The sequence below is a fragment of the Heterodontus francisci genome, chromosome 18 (genome assembly GCF_036365525.1).
Source record: "Heterodontus francisci isolate sHetFra1 chromosome 18, sHetFra1.hap1, whole genome shotgun sequence".
NCBI lineage: Eukaryota > Metazoa > Chordata > Chondrichthyes > Heterodontiformes > Heterodontidae > Heterodontus > Heterodontus francisci.
This window is the reverse complement of record NC_090388.1, coordinates 23,964,440-23,987,049: the sequence shown is the minus strand read 5'-3', so window position 1 is coordinate 23,987,049 and position 22,610 is coordinate 23,964,440. Positions and strand designations below refer to the sequence as shown.

The 22,610-nt window shown below is 42.2% G+C and overlaps 1 protein-coding gene and 1 long non-coding RNA gene across 4 annotated transcripts in view; both read right to left on the bottom strand.

The window, feature by feature from the left end:
* Positions 1-4,048: 4,048 nt before the first annotated feature.
* Positions 4,049-13,795, bottom strand: LOC137379819 (uncharacterized). Its single transcript, XR_010976922.1, has 3 exons — positions 13,702-13,795; positions 10,873-11,102; positions 4,049-4,317 (listed from the first exon to the last, which is right to left on the bottom strand). It is a non-coding gene; the product is annotated as an uncharacterized lncRNA (long non-coding RNA).
* Positions 13,796-14,551: 756 nt separating this feature from the next.
* tmem19 (transmembrane protein 19) overlaps positions 14,552-22,610 on the bottom strand; it is a 57,979-nt gene continuing 49,920 nt past the window's right edge. For all 3 annotated transcript variants that reach the window (XM_068050427.1, XM_068050428.1, XM_068050429.1), the window contains exons 6-7: positions 19,727-19,936; positions 14,552-19,119 (exon numbers count right to left, since the gene is read on the bottom strand). In XM_068050427.1, coding sequence (XP_067906528.1) covers positions 18,947-19,119; positions 19,727-19,936 — 383 coding nt within the window. In that variant the 3' untranslated portion in view covers positions 14,552-18,946. The remainder of the gene's footprint in view (positions 19,120-19,726; positions 19,937-22,610) is intronic.

Below are 22,610 nucleotides of genomic sequence, written 5' to 3'. Positions count from 1 at the left end.
AGCATTCGGAATTGCGAGCATCCCATTCACTCGCCTCACCAAACACTACTTGCACCACCAGTGGCAGAGTGTGCGGATCCAGAATTGGACTATTCAGTCACCTAAGGACCCACAACCCTGGAAAGGAAGAAAATCTTCCTCATTCCTGAGGGACTGCCTAAGAAGAATGCTCGAGTGGGTGAAGGTTGCAAACAATTTGAGTTTTGCTATTAAAATAAAATTTAACCTTCCTTTTTCTAAACCTATGAGAAAACCTGTCATTTGTCTGTTTATTTGACCCTAAAACACTCAGGGACTAACACATTGTTTTTAACAAAACACTATTGCGGTCAGTGTGAGGTGAGAAGTGGAAGTTACCCACACCACAGAATCACAGAATTATTACAGTACAGAAGAAAGCCATTCGGACCTAGTGTCTGCACAGACTCTCCGAATGAGCAAATCACCGAGTCCCATCCTCCCGCCGTAACCCTACACATTTTTCCTTTTCAGATAACAGTCTAATTCCCTTTTGAATGCATGGATTGAACCTGCCTGCACCACACTCTCAGGCCATGCATTCCACTCGCTGTGTAAACATTTTTTTCCGGACATCGCTTTTGCTTCTTTTTCCAATTACTTTAAATCTTTGCTGTCTCATTCTCGATCCTTTTATGAGTGTGAACAGTTTCTCAACATCTACTCTGTCCAGACCCCTCATGATTTTGAATACCTCTATCAAATCACATCTCAGCCTTCTATTCTCGAAGGAAAACAGTCCCAACTTCTCCAATCTATCTTCATGACTGAAGTTCCTCATCCCTGGAACCATTCTTATGAATCTTTTCTGCACTCTCTCCAATACTTTCACATCTTTCCTAAAGTGCAGCCTCCTGAACTGGATGCAATACTCCAGCTGAGGCCAAACTGGCGTCTTAACAAGTTCAACATAACGTTCTTGCTCTGTACTCTATGCCCCTATTAATAAAGCCTAGAATACTGTATGCTTTATTAACTGCTCTCTCAACCTGTCCTGCCACCTTCAATGACTCATGTACATATACACCCAGGCTTCTCTGCTCCTGCACCCCTTTTAGAGTTGTATGCTTTAACATATATTGTGTCTCCATGTTCTTCCTACCAAAATGAATTTCTCCGCATTGAACTTCATCTGTCACTTGTCTGCCCTTTCCACCAACTTGTCTATGTCCTTTTGAAGTTCTAGACTACCGTCCTCACAGTTCACAATGCTTCCATGTTTCGTGTCATTTGCAAATTTTGAAATTGTACCCTGTACACCAAGGTCCAGGTCACTAATATCTCAAAGTGACTCCTGACAACGCAGCCAAGTGCCAACGTCATCAGTGTGTTCCTAGCTGCGCACTTGTGCAGAATGGTTTTTCCTGTCAGTATGGTGCTGCGAATGCACAGCCTACATCAGCACCCGGCTTGGCAGAACTAATTCATGCATGCGCACTAAACCGTCATCACGTGCCTCCGGTGCCCCACTTCCCCCCACCCCTCGACCGCTTGCACCCCGCTTCACCCCCCTTCCAACATGGCCGCTCACTCCAGGCCTCACTGCATCCCCCCCCTCGGCCGATTGCTCCCCACTGCGCCACCCGAAGTGACGAACCACCAAAACACAAGGTGGTGAGCGAATGGCTAAGAGAAGGCAGCGGCGAGTTGGGAAGTGAGCGGCAAGCGACGGGCGTGGGAGGGAGTGGTGGAAAGAAGCATGGTGACAGGGTTCTGTTGGGAGTGGGATGGAGGCGGTGATCGCAGCCATTGTGGGGATTTGGACTTAATTTGTTTTTTGTGATAAATTGAGCAACGCCATCTTTATTACTGGCAGTTGCCTTGATGTCACAGAGAGTGACGTTTCAGTGGATGAGGCTACTTTTGCGCATGTGCCAGTGTTGCGCCACCCAATGGTCACATTGTCAGCAACCCCTGGGGAACTCCACTACAAACCTTCCTCTAGCCCAAAAAACATCCATTAACCACTACTCTCTGCTTCCGGTCACTCAGCCAATTTCATTCCATAAGCTATAACTTTGCTCACAGGCCTGTTGTGTGGCACTGTATCAAATGCCTTCTGGAAGTCCACGTACACCACATCAATAGGATTGTCCTTATCAACCCTTTCTGTAACCTCTTCAAAAAACTCCAGCAAGTTCGTTAAACGCGATTTTCTTTTGACAAATCTGTGCTGGCTTTCCTTAATTAACTTCCATATGCCTATGAATTTTGTCCAGAATTATTGTTTCTATAATTTGCCCCACCACTGAAGTTAAACTGACTGGCCTGTAGTTGCTGGGCTTATGTTTACACCCTTTTTTTGAACAAGGGTGTAAGATTTGCAATTCTCCAGTCCTCTAGCACCACCTAAGTCTAAGGAAAACCGGAAAATTATGGCCAGTGCTTCCGCAGTTTCCATACTCACTTCCCTGAGCATCCTTGGATGCATCTCAACCAGTCTTGGTGCTTTATCAACTTTAAGTATAGACAACCTATCTAATACCTCCACCTTATCAATTTTAAATTCTTCTAGTGTATTAATTACCTCCTTTTTTACTGCGGCCTGCATAGCATCTTCTTCCTTAGTAAAAAAGACACAAATTATTCATTTAAGGGTTACGGTAATGTAGTGGTTATGTTACTGGACAGCTAATCCAGAGGCCTGGACAGAACAGCAATTCAAATCCCACCATGGCAGTTTGAAAATTTGAAGTCAGTGGGGAAAAAAAAGCTGGGATCTATGAAAGAGACCATAAAGCTATGGATTCAAATGTCCTTTAAGGAAGGCAACGTGCTGGCCTACCACTTACCATCTGTCTGTAATAAATACAAGAGGATAACTAAAGAAAAAATAGGAATTATTGGGGACCATAAGGATAATCTGTGTGTGGAGGTGGAGGATGTTGGTATGGTTCTTAATGAATACTTTGCATCTGTTTTCACAAAAGAGAGACAATACAGACATTGCAATCAGGGAGAAGTGTGAAATATTAAATAAAATGAATATAGTGAGAGAGGAAGTATTAATGGGTTTAACATCTTTGAAAGGGGATAAATCCCCATGCCCAGACAAAATCTATCCTACGCTTTAAGGGAAACAAGAGAATAGTGGAGGCTGTGATCATTTTTAAATCCTCTTTGGCTACACATGTAGTGCCAGAGGGCTGGAGAACAGTTGACATTGTACCATTGTTTAAAAAGGGAGAAAGGGATAGACTGAGCAATTTCAGGACAGCCAGCCTAACCTCGGTGGTGGGAAAATTATTGGAATAAATTCTGAGGGACAGGAGAAATCTTCATCCAGAAAATCACAGATTGATCAAAGACAGCCAGCACAGATTTGTTAAGGGAAGGTTGTGTCTGACTAACATGATTGAAATTTTTGACGAGGTAATAAGGCATTTGGTGTCATCTGTATTGATTTTAGCAAAGCTTTTAATAAGGTCCCTTGTGGCAGACTGGTCACGACAGTAAAAGCCTATGGGATCCAAAGCAAAGTGGCAAGTTGGATCCAAATTGGCTCAGAGGCAGGAAGCAGAGGGTATTGGTTGAAGGGTGTTTTTGTGACTGGAAGTGGGGTTCTGCAGGGCTCAGTACTAGGCCCCTTGCTTTTTGTGGTATATATCAATGATTTGGGCTTGAATGTAGGGGGTATGATTATGAAGTTTGCAGACGATACCAAAATTGGCCACAATGTTAAGACGACAGCTGTAGCCTGCAGGAAGATATCAAAGGACGAGTCAGGTGACAAATGGAGTTCAATCTGGAGAAGTGTGAGGTAATGCATTTGGGGAAGGTTAACAGGGCAAGAAAATATATTGTTACAACCAGGTGAGAAAGGTGTCTAGGGGTCTCTCTCAGCCTTCACCTGGTCTTACCGTAACAGGGTTTAACTTTAAACACACCGTGTTTTTAGCACGGCCTTGGTGAATCCTTGTGCACTGCTTTCCAATTATAAGGCAAAGAAATCAGCACAAATAGGCTTTCTTTGGTTTAAAGAAGAAAAGTTGAAATTTATTTAAACTTAAACCTAAACTCTAATTCGGTTAACGCCTATGGATACACGACGCGTCCACGCTAGCATACATACAAGATACACATGTGCAGATACAGACAGAAAGAGAATAGAACAAATAAGGTGGAAAGGTTTGAGGCGTTATCAGAAGAATTGTTGTTACGGTTCTTGGAGCTCACTGTACAGTCTTTGATTGTAGGTAGATCTTGCTTTTCGTTGGGGCTCAGTATTCTTCTTAAACCTTGTTTGCTGTAGGAGACTTTTTTCTCTTGGGATTCATGTGTCTTCAGTGGATTCAGAGGCTTGTGAGAAAGATAGGAACAGACAGGAGAGAGATCTTCAGTCCAGGAGCAAACAGACATTTTGCCCAAACTATTTGTACAAATTCAAAAAACTCAGGTTGCCTAGCAGGTTAGTTATGTGACTATAATAAAAAGAAATGCTGGAACCACTCATCAAGTCTGGCAGCATCTGTGGAAAGAGAAGCGGAGTTAACGTTTCGGGTTAGTGACCCTTCTTCGGAACCGAAGTTCTCTTTCCACAGATGCTGCCAGACCTGCTGAGTGGTTCCAGCATTTCTTGTTTTTATTTCAGATTTCCAGCATCCGCAGTATTTTGCTTTTATTATAGTTATGTGACTAGCTGGTTTTACCATGTTCGTTTGTGTATTTGACTATCTTAGCAGTCAACCTGGAAATGCAAGCTCCCCCACCTTCAACATCTGGTGATCAAAAGTCGATTGTGGATTGAATGTGTCAGGGAATGACTGCTTTGTCCTTCCAAACATTGGTCTGCTAATATGCAAATGTCTTTTCCAGCCCTGGCTGATCTGTTTAACAGTTTAAAATCAGTGTTCATGACAAAATTAATGTGCCTCATTCTTGGCAGATAGGGGCCTAGCATGACAACATAATAAATGATATAATACTAAGAAGTTTAAAGCAACACAGAGTGCATGTCTTGATCCTTGGAGGTGACTGGACAGGTCGATAAGGTAGTCAAAAAGGCATAAGGGATACTTGCCTTTATTAGCCAAGGCATAGAATATAAGAGCTGGGAGGTAATGCTGGAGGCGGTGGCATAGTGGTATTGTCACTGGACTAGTAATCCAAAGACCAAGTGTATTGCTCTGGGGATAAATCCCATCACTGCAGAAGGTGGAATTTGAATTCAATTAATAAATCTGGAATTAAAAGCTAGTCTAATGATGGCCAGGAAACCATTGTCAATTGTTGTAAAAACCCATCTGGTTCACTGATGTTCTTTAGGGAAAGAAATCTGCTGTCCTTACCTGGTCTGGCCTACATGTGACTCCAGATCCACAGCAATGTGGTTGACTCTTACATGCCCTCCGAAATGGTCTAACAAGCCACTCAGTTGTAACTAACTGCTACGAAGTCAATAAAAAAAGAATGAAACCGGACGGACCAGCTGGCATCGACCTAGGCACCGGAAACGACAACGGCAAACCCTGCCCTGTCGAACCTGCAAAGTCCTCCTTACTAACATCTGGGGGCTTGTGCTAAAGTTGGGAGAACTGTCCCACAGACTAGTCAAGCAACAGCCTGACATAGTCATACTCACGGAATCATACCTGACAGATAATGTCCCACACGCTGCCATCACTATCCCCGGGTATGTCCTGTCCCACCGGCAGGATAGACACAGCAGAGGTGGCGGCACAGTGGTATACAGTTGAGAGGAAGTTGCCCTGGGAGTCCTCAACATTGAATCTGGACCTCATGAAGTCTCATGGCATCAGGTCAAACACGGACAAGGAAACCGTCTGCTGATTACCACCTACCGCCCTCCCTCAGCTGATGAGTCAGTACTCCTCCATGTTGAACACCACTTGGAGGAAGCACTGAGGGTGGCAAGGGCACAGAATGTACTCTGGGTGGGGGACTTCAATGTCCATCAAGAGTGGCACGGTAGCACCATTACTGACCGAGCTGGCTGAGTCCTAAAGGACATAGCTGCTAGACTGGGTATGCGGCAGGTGAGGCAACCAAGAGGGAAAAACATGCTTGACCTCATCCTCACCCATCTGCCTGCCGCAAATGCATCTGTCCATGACAGTATTGGTAGGAGTGACCACCGCACAGTCCCTGTGGAGACGAAGTCCCACATTCACATTGAGGATACCCTCCATCGTGTTATGCGGCACTACCACCATGCTAAATGGGGTAGATTTCGAACAGATCTAGCAATGCAAAACTGGGCATCCATGAGGCGCTGTGGGCCATCAGCAGCAGCAGAATTGTACTCAACCACAATCTGTAACCTCATGGCCTGGCATATCCCCCACTCTAACATTACCATCAAGCCAGGAGACCAACCCTGGTTCAAAGAAGAGTGCAGGAGGGCATGCCAGGAGCAGCACCAGGCATATCTCAAAATGAGCTGGTCAACCTGGTGAAGCTACAACACAGGACTATCTACATGCCAAACTGCATAAGCAGCATGCGACAGACAGAGCCAAGCGATCCTATAACCAACGGATCAGATCTGCAGTCCTGCCACATCCAGCCGTGAATGGTGGTGGACAATTAAGCAACTAACTGGAGGAGGAGGCTCCACAAATATCGTCATCCTCAATGATGGGGGAACCCAGCACATCAGTGCAAAAGATAAGTCTGAAGCATTTGCAACAAACTTCAGCCAGAAGTGCCGAGTTGATGATCCATCTCGGCCTCCTCCTGAAGTCCCCAGCATCACAGATGCCAGACTTCAGCCAATTCGATTCACTCCACGTGATATCAAGAAACGACTGAAGGCACTGGATACTGCAAAGGCTATGGCCCCTGACAACATTCCGGCAACAGTACTGAAGACCTGTGCTCCAGAACTTGCCGGGCCCCTAGCCAAGCTGTTCCAGTACAGCTACAACACCGGCATCTACCCTGCAATGTGGAAAATTGCCCAGATATGTCCTGTCCACAAAAAGCAGGACAAGTCCAACCTGGCCAATTACTGCCCCATCAGCCTACTCTCAATCAATAAAGTGATGGAAGGTTTTTTCAACAGAGCCATCAAGCGACACTTGCTTAGCAATAACCTGCTCAGTGACACTCAGTTTGGATTCCACCAGGGCCACTCAGCTCCTGACCTCATTACAGCCTTGGTTCAAACATGGACAAAAGAGCTGAACTCAGGAGGTGAGGTGAGAGCGACTGCCCTTGACACCAAGGTAGCATTTGACCGAGTATGGCATCAAGGAGCCTTAGCAAAACTGAAGTCAATGGGAATCGGGGGAAAACTCTCCACTGGTTGGAGTCATACCTGTGCAAAGGAAGATGGTTATGGTTGTTAGAGGTCAATCATCTCAGCTCCAGGACATCACTGCAGGAGTTCCTCAGGGTAGCGTCCTAGGCCCAAACACTTTCTGCTGCTTCATCAATGACCTTCCTTCAATCGTAAGGTCAGAAGTGGGGATGTTCGCTGATGATTGCACAATGTTCAGCACCATTCGTGACTCCTCAGATACTGAAGCAGTCCATGTAGAAATGCAGCAAGACCTGGACAATATCCAGGCTTGGGCTGATAAGTGGCAAGTAACATTCGCGCCACACAAGTGCCAGGCAATGACCATCTCCAACAAGAGAGAATCTAACCTTCTCCCCATGACATTTACTGGCATTACCATCGCTGAAGCCCCCACTCTCAACATCCCGGGCCTACCATTGACCAGAAACTGAACTGGAGTAGCTATATAAATACCGTGGTTACAAGAGCAAGTCAGAGACTAGGAATCCTGCGGCGAGTAACTCACCTCCTGACTCACCAAAGCTTGTCCACCATCTACAAGGCACAAGTCAGGAGTGTGATGGAATATTCTCCACTTGCCTGGATAGGTGCAGCTCCAACAGCACTCAAGAAGCTCAACACCATCCAGGACAAAGCAGCCCGCTTGATTGGCACCCCATCCACAAACGTTCACTCCCTCCACCACCAACACACAGTGGCAGCAGTGTGTACCATCTACAAGATGCACTGCAGCAACGCACCCAGACTCCTTAGACAGCACCTTCCAAACCCACAACCTCGACCAACTAGAAGGACAAGTGCAGCAAATGCATGGGAACAGCATCACCTGCAAGTTCCCCTCCAAGTCTCACACCATCCTGACTTGGAACTATATCACCATTCCTTCCCTGTTGCTGGGTCAAAATCCTGGAACTCCCTTCCTAACAGCACTCGGCGTACCTACCTCCCATGGACTGCAGCGGTTCAAGAAGGCAGCTCACCACCACCTTCTCAAGGGCAATTAAGGATGGGCACTAAATGCTGGCCTAGCTAGCGATGCCCACATTTCCTGAATGAATAAAAATGTATAAAACACTCATTAGGCCGCGATTGGAATACTGCATGCAGTTCTGATCATCACACAATTGGAAAGATGTGATTGCACCGGAGAGATTTTACAAGGATGTTGCATGGACTGTAGAATTTTAGTTATGAGGAAAGATTGGATAGTTTAGGGTTGGTATTTTTGGAACAGAGGAGATTGAAGGGAGACCTAATTGAGGTGTATAAAATTATGAGGGATCTAGATAGAGTGGATCGGAAGCTCCTATTTCCCTAGGTGTGGGGTCTGTAACCAGGGAGAATAGATTTAGGGCAAGAGGTAGGAAGTTGAGAGAGGATTTGAGCAGAATCCTTTTTTTTTTAAACCCAGAGGGTAGTGGGGATCTGAAACTCACTGCCTCGAAGGGTGGTAGAGGCAGAAACCCTTATGACATTTAAAAAGTAGTGGATATGCATTTGAAGTGCCATAATCTACAAGGCTGCAGACCAAGAGCTTTGGCCGGATGGCTACTTCTTGGCCGGAGCAGACACAATGGCACCTTCTATGCTTTAAATTTCTATGATTCTGTAATTCTGTGCTGGAACTTGCTTATGCTATGGTCAAGCTGTGGCTGTATCCTTATAAATGTGTTGGTTTATATAGGATGATTTTAGAGCCAAATTGGGAATATTATCCTAAACATAAACCTGGATCACAGTCAATTTCAGCTTTCGGATAAGATGTTAAACCAAAGCTCCATCTGTCCTCTCAGGTGAACACAAAAGATCCCATGGCACTATTTTGAAGAAGAGCAGGGGAGTTATCCCTGATGTCCTGGCCAATATTTTATCCTTAATCAACATCACAAAAACGAAACAGATTAGCTGGTCATTGCTGTTTGTGGGAGTTTGTTGTGTGCAAATTAGCTGCTGCATTTTCTACATTAGAACAGTGACTACACTTCAAAAATACAGCATTAGCTGTAAAACACTTTGGGACATCCGGTGGTCATGAAAGGCAAGTCTTTTTTTTCTTTCGATCATAGTTTGATTAAATAATCCACATTATTATTATACACCAAAATTGGTTACAAGAATTCAAATATACTAAGTTTTAGGCCTGTCCTAGATAAAATAATTTTAGATTAGGACATTGACTCAGCTATTTACGGGGAGAGAGCTGGGGCGTCTTTTAGAGTGAGGTTTTAACTTACTCAAAACCCATCCACTTATAAAGAATTAAAATTGGGCCCGTCTAGGAAGACTGGAAATACAGAGACGCTACCAAATTTATGGGGCGAGGGGGTAGAGCGATAGCGGGTTTAGAGGTTCCAGGTCAGCATTGAATCACGAGTTGGGGCTGAAATTTGGATGGTGGGGGGCCTGCAGATCGAATTGCGGGGGCTGAAAATCAGATTGCAAGATTAGCGAATTGAGCTGATCCCAAGAAGTAGAGTGCAGTATGTAAATATAAGGAAATATGAATTTTAAGTTATTTGGGGAAACCTGTCCAGAAGAATTGAAAATTGCAGCCTCGCTTGTAACAGCAAAGTCACCTTAAACTGCTGCAGTTGATAAACAGCCTTTTCCAGTCTAACCAATATGCTGTTTATTCCTTTGTTCAACTACAACCACTCTGATTACTGGGCCTTGGTAGACTATATTTAATCTTTTAGCTTTGATAGGACGCAACTACATTAATTCTGCAAACCGAATTAGTAAAAAGGAAGATGTTTTGAGATTTGATTAGTCAGTCATGTCGTTTAAGTTTAGAGGTCTACAGGATGGGCCATTAACCCATAGACAATAGGAGCTTGTGATGAGATTAGATTCAGAGACGAGAGACCCAAGCATCATCTGAACCTGCGCATATCATCAATGTGACTGGGTAGTTTCAGGCAAGCGTGGGAGAAAATGGGATTGGGTGAATTCTGCTGCAAGCGCCTGATTGTGGGGTAGAACTGGGGGTCTTGGATCCATTCAGTGTAGAAGATTTGACAGTAAACAGCTGGACGGTGAATGAGGACAAACTGAAGTGGGGACATGGATCAGAAGGTCACACCCTCTACCCTAGCATCAGTGGAGTAATGTAATTCTCATTTCTTCCTTGTAAGCTAGTGCAGAAAGCTACCTTGTAAGCTACCTGCTGGATCTGGCAGTTCTCGCCTTCCTTCACTTTCTAGATTTCCCAAGCCCGAGGAAGTATCTCTGTATGCCTTATCCACAAAAAGTAGGACTAATCCAAACTGACAAATTGCCATCCCATCAACCTACTCGCAGTCATCAGCAAAGCAATGGCAGTTGTTGTCAATAATGTATTTAAGCAGCATTTACTCATCAATAAACTGCTCAGCAATGCACAGTTTGTGTTCTGCCAAGTCAACTTGGCTCCAGACCTCATTACAGCCTTGGTCCAAACATGGACAAAAGAGCCGAATTTCAGAGGTGGCATGAGAATGACTGCTCTCGTCATTAAGGGAGCATTTGACTTAATGTGGCATCAAGGAGCCCTACTAAAATTGAAATGAATGGAAATCAAGGGGAAAACTTTTCACTGACTGGAGTCATACCTAGGACAAAGGAAGATGGCTGTGGTTGTTGAAGGCCCATCACTGGAGGACATCGCGACTGGAGTTTCTAGGTCCAACCACCTGCAGCTGCTTCATCAATGACTTTCCCTCCATTGCAAGATTGGAAGTGGGGATGTTTGCTGATGAATGCATTGTGTTCCGTTCCATTCACAACTCCTCAGCAACGAAGCAGTCTGTGCAGCAAGACTTGGCCAACATTCAGGCTTGGGCTGAAAAGTGACAAATAATTTGTGCCAGACAATGACCATCTCCAACAAGAGAGAAGCTAACCATCCCCCCCATGGCATTCAATGGCATTACCATCACTAAATTCCCCATCAGCAACATCCTTGGGGGGTCACCATTGACCATAAACTTAATATGACCAACCACATAAATACTGTGGCTACAAGAGCTAGTCAGGGGCTGGGTATTCTGTAGCGAGTGACTCACCTTCTGATGTCCCCAAAGTCTTTCCACCATGTACAAGGAACAAGTCAGGAGTGTAATGGAATACTCCCCACTCGCCTGGATGAGTGCAACTCCAGCTCAAGAAGCTCGATACCATCCAGGACAAAGCAGATCACTTGATAGACACACCATCCACCACCTTCAACATTCACTCTCTCCAGTACCATGCACAAAATGCACTGCAGCAACTCAATAAGGCTCCTTCAACAGCACCTCCCAGACCCATGACCTCCAAAGCCTATAATAAGGGCAGCAGGCACGTGGGAACACCACCACCTACGAGTTCCTCTCCAAGTCACAAACCATCCTAAACCCTGGAACTCCTTAACTACCTGCACTGGAGCCGTACCTTCACCAGATTGACTACAGCCATTCAAGGGGGCAACTCATCATCATCTTGTCAAGGGTAATTAGGGATGAGCAATAAAAACTGAATGTGGCCATCGCTGGCAAGGTCAACGAATGAATAAAAAAAAAAGGACAAGTGGATGGCAGCATAACCCACACTTGCAATATAGTGCAAGAAATCTAATGACTGCAGAACACCCCCGAGACTGTGATAGCCTAAGAAATTTCAGCAACATGAAGTGGTAGCTACCAATGCTGCAGTAAATGCCTGGAGGACCAGCTTGAACTCCACACTTGCAAAAGACTTCCAGGGCCTTATTGGACTATTCATTATCTAATGACACTGACTAGTAGCACCAATGAACTGCAAGAAGTGGGTTCAGATGGCACACTCACTAGAGTGTTAATAAATATACTTCATTAAGGATTGTTGAATACACACACAAAGAAGCATCAGATATGGTCTCGGTCTAATATATTAAATATTAATTGGAGAGTCAACTTTTATTAACTGAAAGATCTATCAGTTGTGATCTTGCACTGGCAAAGAGCTATTAAGAGACTGGTTATAAAAAAAAAATGGTATTGAAGGGGATATAACAGAGAAGGATGTGGAATAGAAAGAAAACAAGGGTTAATGGATGTTCCTTGGATTAAGGGAATGTGGGTAGTGGAATGCACCAAGGACCTCTTCTGAAATTTCTTTTGTTTTCTATTTATATAAATGACTTAGACATAGGCACAATCCCTGCCTCAGCCCAACTGCTGCCGAAACCCTCAACCATGCTTTTGATAGTTACAGATGCAGCTATTCCAATACTCTCTTGCTTGGAGTCCCATCTTTCATAAACCTGAGCTCATTCAAAATTCAGCTGCTCTTATCCTAACTTGCACCTAATTTCATTCAGCAAACTATGTAGTTGCTGACCTACATTGCCTGCGCTCTCCCCATTTCCTCCCCCACCCCCCCACCTACCAAGTTCAATTTTAAAATTCCCACACTTGTGTTCAAAGCCCTGCAGGGCTTCACCTGTTCCAGGTCTGAAACTTCCTCCACTCCTAAAATTCTCAGAGAGCTCTGCATTTCTCCAATTCTGGCCTCTTGTGCATTTTCCACTTTCTTTGCCCCAACATTAGCCCAAGCTCTGGAATTCAATCCTCCTTTAGGGGACTCCTTAAAACCTACATCTGACCATGCTTTTAGTTACCTTCTTTAGCTCAGTGTCAATTTTTGTCTGATTACACACCCATAAAGCACATTGGGACATTTTACTCCATTAAAGGCACGATATAAATGCGAGTTGTTGTTGAATGATGTTGAAATTTTCTGACAATTCCAAATTAGGGATATGATAAACTGGAAGAAAGAATGCAGGAGATTGTAAAAAGACAAACCCGTTAGTGGAATGGTCAGATTGGTGGCAAATACAGTTCAATGATTTAATGTACTTTGGGAAAAAGATTAAAAGGGAGTATTACCATAAATAAGATTCTTAATAGTGCGGAAAATTAAAGAGACCTTGTAATATATATTCAGAAACCTTTAACAATGAAAATGAGGCAGAAAGGGCTAATAAAGAGACAATTGGGATTCTGGGTTTTATACATGGGGCATTGAATATGAAAGCAAAGAAGTAAAGTTGCAATTATGAAAGAAATTTATAAGGCCACAGTTGAACTACTGTGTGCAGTTCTGGGTTTCCCTTATAGGAAATATCTGTTAGATCTGCATAAAGGTTTCAGCAAGGATTGGTTACCACTAGGAATAACATTTTAGTTACAAAGGAAAGCTTTAAAATTGACTTTTTCCACTAAAGCAGAGAAGTGCAGCATGAAAAACTGTGTGGGCTGCTTCCTGATTGGGGGGGCGGTTCCTTGCTAAAAGGCACATAGTGCCTGAATGAGGGGGGCCTGGCATTGGGAAGGGGGGCGGGGGAAGAGCCCACTGAAAGCCCTTGCAAGAGAGCCGAAACTCCCCTCCCCCGCAAGACCGCTGCCGCCCTGACCGACCTGTGGCCTGGGTCCAACACTGCATCTGGACCTCCAGTAGGTGCTCCTCTGGCAGCAGCCACCGCCTCTGCGGTGGCGCTGCTCAGTGGAAGAGCTTCCAGCCTGTTATCGGCTGGCAGCTGTTCAAGGGTGGGACTTCCAGCAACGGGGTCCTTGATCCTGTGGTAGACCTACTGCTGTCCACTTAAGTGCCTGATTGGCACTAGATTTGGTGGGTCTTCCAGAGAAGAGGCGACACAGGGTTTTCTGTGTTGCTTTTTCTGGACGTTGAGACACCTGTTGCAAGCATAAAAACCAGGTCCTAGACTCAGGATTAACCCTAGAAAATGAATTTTGTTTTTTTTTTACACAAGAATTTTATTACCAAAAGCTATTGAGGCATTTCAAAAAAAAAAATAGGAATTGGATGAGTATTTGAAAAGGAATATTAAAAGAATGTGGGGAAAGGACGAGGAATAACTCAAGTTGAAAAGCACTGTCACAGCTGTAATAGGCTGAAAGAATTATAGATTCTTAGGCAGAAGCCAAAGTGATTAACAGGGTCCAACTCCAGTGTAACCTGTGTATATACACAGATGTTATTAGTAGCTCACAATACATCTATTTTATTTCAGATAACAAACTATTTTGAAGGTGCAAATTTAAAGAAAATAGTAAGACCTCAAAAAATTTGTTACAATCTTACACAAAATAATTACACAGAAATAATCGTGTCATATCGAGAGAGAATATAATTTAAATACATCAGAAAGTGAATATTTTCTGAAATTGTGTGTCATGCAAAATTAGTGCATATTCTGAATACTACCTTAATCAGATAAAACCTTACACAGAATATTTAGCTACACGCTAGAGAAAACAGAAGTTTTATTTGCACAGAATAGACTTCACATCAATTTTTTAAAAAACTGAACTATTACATATCTATAAAAGGCAAATCAATCCACTTTTGTAGTTTATACATTTCATACATTCATGCATTTAAGCAAATGCATGGGAACACCACCACCTGGCAAGTTCCCGTCCAAGTCACACACCATCCTGACTTGGAACTATATCGCCATTCCTTCACTGTCGCTGGGTCAAAATCCTGGAACTCCCTTCCTAACAGCACTGTGGGTGTAGCTACCCCACATGGACTGCAGCGGTTCAAGAAGGCAGCTCACCACCACCTTCTCAAGGGCAATTAGGGATGGGCAATAAATGCTGGCCTGGCCAACAACGCCCACATCCCATGAATGAATAAAAACAACATAGTTCTCCCTATAAATCGTACTGCATCAACCTTTTCTCAGTGACTTTTAAATCAGAAGATAGTGGGTTCAAATTCCAGTCCAGAGCTTGGAGGGTATAATCTAGGTTGATAATTTAGGAAGGCTGCTGCACTGCCAGGGATGCTCTCTTTCAGATGAGATGATAAACTGAGATTCTGTCAATCCTCTCAAGTGGCCATAAAAAAAATCATATGGCATTATATGATGACCAACAGGATTTTCCTGGTACCCTGAACAACATTTCTCCCTCAACCAACAACAGCAAAAATAAATTACCTAGTCAATGTATCTCATTGCTATTTGTGGAATTTTGCTATGACATGTTTGCTTAAATTACAGCTGTGACAACAGTTCAAAAAAGAACTTCAGGCTATGACGCCCTGAAGATATGAACGGTGCTATATGGCAAGATTGTTCTCTATACATGTTTATCATATACTTCCAATTAATTTAAAACCAAAATCTAATATCTGGCTTTATAACGGTTTGATTTTTATTGCCTCCAATATGAATGATGTCCAAACTGCAGACTATGTACCAGATGTGACCCTTGAAACTCAGTCCTATTTATGTTAATATTTATATGCGGGTTTGCCTTTTTAAAATGTTTGGTGGTTTAGGAAGTGCTCAAAACACCTCATTGTGTTTAGATTTGGGATTTAATCACCAAAGATTTGTTTGCATCAACAACTTGAGATATATTCAAGTGAATGAAAATATGAATTTAAACCTTATATGTGGTCACTAAGGGTTTAAGAGTACACTATGTGGCCTATGAGAGCAAATGTTCGGATACCATCTCAAGCTTAATTTTATGTTCCAGTGTATTGGCGAGAGTTGTGCTTAAATTATTTTGACACTAAAAAAGTGTAAACATTACCTTTGTTAAACAGCAACTGTACAATGCTTAAGCAGTTTTACTCCCTGGAGAAGAGGTCAACTGGGTTCAATAGATTTCCACAGGTATGAAGAATTTCTATCCAAGAAAATTCATAAAAATAAGAAATAGGAGCAGGAGTAGGACATTTGGTCCTTCGAGCCTGTTTTGCCATTCAGTAAGATCATGGCTGACCATCTACCTCATGCCCACCTTCCCCCAGTTACTCCATATCCCTCAACATCCCAAAATCCATCGATTTTCTGTCTTGAATATACTCCACAATTGAGCATCCACAATCCTCTTGGGTAAAGATGCATCCACAACTCTCTGGGGTAAAGATGTCAAAGACATTTCTCCTCATCTCAATTCTAAATGGCAAGCCCCTTCTTCTGAGACTGTGGCCCTTAGTTCTAGAATCCCCAGCCAGGTGAAACATCCTCCTAAAATCTACTCGGTCAAGCCCTTTAAGAATTTTCTACGCTTCAATAAAATTCTTCTAAACTCTAGGGAATATAGGCCTAGTCTAGTCAATCTCTCATAGGACATTTCCCTTCATCTCAGGAATCAGTCTAGTGATACTACCTTGTTACACTCTCTCTAAAACAAATATATTCTTCCTTCACTAAGGAGACCAAAACTGTACACAGTACTCCAGGAGTGGTCTCACCAAAGCCCTGTATAATGGCAGTAAGATTTCTTTATTACAAAAGTATTTGAGTATAAGAGTAAAGGCCAACATTTCATTTGCTTTCCTAACTGTTTGCTGTACCTGCCTGGTACCACATTACAAACAGTAACTACACTTCAAAATTACTTCATTGGCTGTAAAGCACTTTGAAACATTGAGTGGTCATTAAAAGCATTATATAAATGCAAGTCTTTTATTTTACTATTTCTTTACTAATACTAACTTCCAAGTTTCTCATTCTCACTAGACCCTTGTTTCCCCACTAAATTCAAAACGTGTTTTGTATCTTCTACTGTGAAGACAAATACAAATACAAAGGGCTTAATTTTCATTAGGCTGCGAAGGAGAGACCGGAGGCAGGTGGGCTGGCAAGTGGCGGGTAGCCATTTAAGCCAATTAAAGGGCCTACTAAGGCACTCTCCTGACGCTGACTGAAATTTAAGATCCTAGTTTCAGACTTAACCAAATCACTTAATAAAATATCATAATAATAATCTACAATAATGATCACTCTTGTGCGGGGGCTCCTTTACTACAAAGTTATTAATGAATTCTGTTTTATTGCACAATCTAAATCTGGATCTAAAATATTCCATTCCCTAGTTGGTTCCTCAACATACTGATCCAGAAAACTATCTTGAATGCATTCCATTAACTTGTCCTCTACACTATTGTTGCAAATTTGGCTTGCCCAGTCTATATGAAGATTGAAGTCCCTCATGTTACATCACCTCCAATTTCCTGATTTACATTCTGCCCAACATTGCAACTACTGTTTGGGAGCCCATAAATGACTCCAACCAATGTTTTCTGCCCCATGTTGTTTCTTAGCTCCACTCAAACTGAGTCTACACCTTAATTTTCCAAGCTAAAATCCTTTACCTCTATTGTCTTTACTCCATTCTTTATCAAGGCTACCCTCATCCACTTTTTCATTTTGCCTATCTGTTCTGAAAGTCAAGTATCCTGGAATATTCAGCTCTTGACCTTGCCATCTGAAACAACATCTCCGTAATCAGTATCAGATTAAACCTATTTATTTCGATCTGTGCTATTAATTCAGCTATTCTCTCTGTCCCACTCTGCTTATTTTTACCAAAATTGCTACTCAGCTCAACTGTGTTGACATTTCTCTGTTTTTGAATTTACACTTTCCTAAATTGTCCCATCCATACCCCCACACCCACTTCATTAATTTAAAGCCCTTTCTACAGCCTAGTTCTTTGGTTCACTAAGGCATTGGTCCCAGCCCAGTTTAAGTGGAGCCCACCCCAAAGGAACAGCTCCATCTTTCCCTAGTACTGGTGCCCCTTGAATCAAAATCCCTGCCTCCCATACCAATCTTTCAGTCATACATTAAAAAAAAACCTTCTATTCTGTTTGACCAATTTGTGTGGGGCTCAGGCAACAATCCAATGATTACCTCTGAGGTTCTGCATTTAATTTCGACCCTAGCTCCTCAAACTTTCTCAGCAAAATCTCATTCCTAGTTCTACCTATGTCGTTGAATCCTATGTGGACCATAACTGGATCCTCCCCCTCCAGGTTCTTCTCCAGCTGCGAGATGTCCTTAACCTGACAATAGGCAGGCAACACAACCTTCAGAACTACCAGTTGCGGCTGCAGAGAACAGTATCGATAGTTGCTCGTTTGTTATAGGCAGATTAAATTATTTACCTGTAACTTACCCCTGCCACCCCTACATGTGCTATGACATCACTTTGCAACTTTTTTTCTCCCGTGCAACTCACAGGCTCATAGCTGCTCAGTACCTCCGCTCCCTTTTTAAACTGTTGCTGCTCACTGCTCCCAACTCTTCTGCAAGCACAGAATTCAAGGATTAGAAGCCACTATTTAAAGTTATGAAATTTAGGTAGCATTTGTTTTAGTGAAAGGGTGATAGAATTGTGAAACAGATTATCAGTAAGGACGTTTGAGTAAATTTTAATTTGAAATGGAAATATTAGTTCCAGAATCATAGTAAGGAAATCAACAGGTGGTCTGGAAGAGTGGGCTAGATGGACAATAGTCTTCTACCCAAATAAAATATTGTATTATGAACAAGCATGAGTTGCTACAAAATGTTTTGTTTTCATGGAGGCATTTCTTAAAGAAATGTTAATATAAATCTACAACAATATCTATTGTAATACAAAGCGCAGTTCACTGAGAAATAATGTATGATTAGGACTCAACTTTTTGATTGAAGAAACCAAGTAACATTTTCAAATTAAATCTTCAAAACAAGATCGTGAGGAAGATATCTTTCACTTTAACAAAGCTGAACTGTTTGAATTAAATGAAAATGTACTAAAATACTTCCGTCATCTGTTTCTGTTAGTGCAACATTCATACGCAATATTTTATGCCAAATAATGATCAGGATACTCGTTCATAATTTTTTTAAACTGATAATTTCCTTGGCCAAAAAGGCCAGGTCATTCCTGGCAGCAGCAGTGCAATAAGGATGGCAGAGAAGAGGTTCACTGCATTGTTATCAAGGATAGGTTTTCCTGATATGTGCCTTCCATTAGGAGTAATGTGATTGACAACCATCCCACTGTCTTCATCAAAACCTGTGAGGACACAAGAATTAGTTCCAATAAATGTTTAAGGTTAAAATGCAATTACCTGCAAAACAAGTATTTCTGTTTTGAACACCAGTTTTGTATAATTTACTAATTCATTATAAATAAGCAAACTGCATGTAATGCTTAAACTTGGAACTCCAAGTTTTTAAATTATTTTAAATTATACACAAATATATGTTTTGTACTTCAATAGCTTAAACTGTTAAGCACTGTATCTTTGAACAGATAACTGTATTTTCTATTTGTTCGAGTGCCCCTGAACTTGTCATCTTGCTTTGGAAAGTTTCGTCAATTTGCCAGCCTGTTGAATGAGGCATATCATTCCAAAGCACCCCAGTGTTGCAATTTATTAATACATTTGTAGTGGTAGGTTGCACGTTTATTGTTGCAATTTCCTTTTGGCTAGGGTATATTGCAGCCAAGGAAGTGGGCATTCAGCTCCATCTCATTCAAGTAGCACCATTAATTGAAAGAGGTTGGGGAATTGCATGTGGGAACAAAAATACCGCTGTTATCTATCCTCATTTTCTTCACCCAAATACAATCAGAAAAAACTACAGAAATAAAATATTTCATAACTTCAAGCACAAACCTGAATACTGCATTATGGCACCTAGATAGGAATCCAAAATAGAACCAAGAAAACCTGCTGCAGCACCATATAGAACAATTGGCCACTGAGGTGGTGAAATATCCAGGTCCTCCACAAATATCAACTGGGTTAATAGGTAGGCTAATCCAACAGCTGTTCCACCAAGTAAACTTGATACAAAGCCGACAAAGGTAACCCCTCCATTAGTACCTGAAAGAAAGTAACTCCTTTTAGTCAGTTCAGGTTTTGTTCACATCATTTAAAGATTTTTTTTTAAACCAACAATATTTTTCTTCTTTTCCATAACTGGAAAAAAATCCATGAATATAGCACTGATAGATATCTGAAACCAAGCAATTGAACTGAAAATGTCAAGTGTCACGAATTTGTTCTAACTCAAGCAGTCATTTGTAGGAAAAAATACAAAAGCATTTTGCAGCTGTGAAAGATTTAGAACTTTCTGAAAGGAATGTGATGTGAAGACATGAGACTTTTAGATTTTTTAGATTTTTAGATTTAGAGATTTATTTACTAAGATTGCAGAATCATGAATTTCCCACCTTGAAAAGCTTGTTTTTTAAAAAATATTTTGGTGCATTTTCGTCTATAATAATTCTGTCTTTCAAACCAAAAATAATTTATCCTGGGTTACAGATATTTTAAATGTGAAACAGCTCATTGTACAGTCTTCAAAACATCAGTTTCTTCTACTGGAATGTAACCTAAATAAACTATGAAATATTTCACAATGGGCACCTACCAATAAATCTAACTGACTTAAGGTGCCTAACAGAACCTAATGTGAACACCGCCAAGACCAAGTAATCCTGAGTCCCATTTAGGAATGTAAAAAAAACTTGGATGTGTCAGTGTAAAAGTAAGGTACCCAGAGAGAGCATAAGACAGCCATTAGGCTTTACTGAATTTACTATTTTAAACTAGAGTACAGTCTTTGCTTTGCTGAAGTAAGACGTGCTGCCCAATCGAAATTCAAAAATTACACGAAGAACTGTTAAACCAAACTAAAATATTTAGAGCAGTGTTGTCCAATAGTAATCGCTAACTAGCTACAGATGTGGCTAAGGTGACACGATTTTAGCCACATGCATCACTTTTGGTAAAAAATAAAATCGGCTTACAGACGAAACGTACTTTGCATTTATATATTTACATAACCAATTTCTGAGCTGTAATTCAATGTAATCAGGAAAGATAGGAAAGGACAAAAGGAATGGAGTGTGGCAGTATTGATCAAAAATACTGTTAAAACACTGGAAAACCATGATGTACTTGAGAGTCCAAAGACACAACCTATTTGGTTAGAAATAAGAAATAGAGGAGCTATTACACTGCTGTGTGTATATACAATAGGCTACCAATTAGTGAGAAGGAAAGAGGAACAAATGTTCAGACAAATTGCACAAAACTGCAACAACTAAATACTAGTGATAATAGAGACTTCAATTAGCCTTATATAGACTGGGAAAATAATAGTGTAAAGGGCAGAGAGGGGGAAGAATTCCTGAAATGTGTACAAAGAGAACTTTCTTGATCAGTATGTTTCCAGCCCGATGAGGAAGGAAGCAGTGCTGGATCTGGATATAGTTCTGGAGAAATGAAGTGGAGCAAGTGAAACATGTTTCAGTGGAGGGGCATTTGGGAAAGTAATAGCAATACTATTAGGTTAGAGCAACACAGTGGTTAGCACCACAGCCTCACAGCTCCAGCGACCCGGGTTCGATTCTGGGTACTGCCTGTGCGGAGTTTGCAAGTTCTCCCGGTGACCGCGTGGGTTTTCGCCGGGTGCTCCGGTTTCCTCCCACAGCCAAAGACTTGCAGGTTGATAGGTAAATTGGCCATTATAAATTGCCCCTAGTATGGGTAGGTGGTAGTTGAATTGAGGGAAGATGGGGATGCAAGAGGGTAATGGGATTAATGTAGGATTAGTATAAATGGGTGGTTGATGGTCGGCACAGACTCGGTGGGCCAAAGGGCCAGTCTCAGTGCTGTATCTCTAAATAAATTTAAAAAAATAAATAATAAAATAAAATAGTTACGGAAAAGGACAAATAACAAATCAAATGTGAAAATACTCAATCTGGAGGAAAGCTAATTTTTGTGAGATGAAAAGGGATCTGGCCCACGTGAATTGGAATCAAAGATTGGCAGGTAAAACAATAAATAAGCAATGGGAGGCATTCAAAAAGGAGTAGTTCGGGTACAGACGAGACACATTTCCACAAGAGATAAAAAGACAGTGCTTCCCTCAGAAATTTAGAATGTATCCCATCTGGATTTGAGTGCTGCCAACTTTTTTTGGTTCAGTACCTTCTCTATTTTTATCCTATCCAATTTCTCTACCACCTCTTTCTTTGCTGTGACATTGTCAGCATCCCAGTCTTTATTAGGATAATTGAAGTACCCCAATATTACTACTTTGTAGCTCTTGCAGAGTAAGAATAAATAATTTTCAAAACAAAGTGATTCCTGAAAATGCCCGCTGACGTCAGAGTACGCCAAGCTGCACACATGCACAGTGGCATCTTGCCAGGACTTAGTGGTGCATGCGTGGGATGACATCATCACGCAGTGCCAACATCACATATCTGCACCAGGTCCATCTTCGCGCTTGCGTGATAAAGCATTATCGGGTATCCAGCCCCCTACTCGGCTGGAGGAAGCAGCTGAATGGAAGACTTTGAGGCTGGAACTCTGCCTGCTCGGCAACTTGCACCAGGCCTCGATGCTTCCTCGTCTCAGCCGCTCGCACCAGACCTCGCTGCTTCCACCCCACTCCCCCGGCCGATTGTTGCTCGCTTCGCGCCACCCCGCTCATCGGCCACTCGCTCCCTGCTTCTCTGCCCTCCCTCCAGCCACTAGCTCT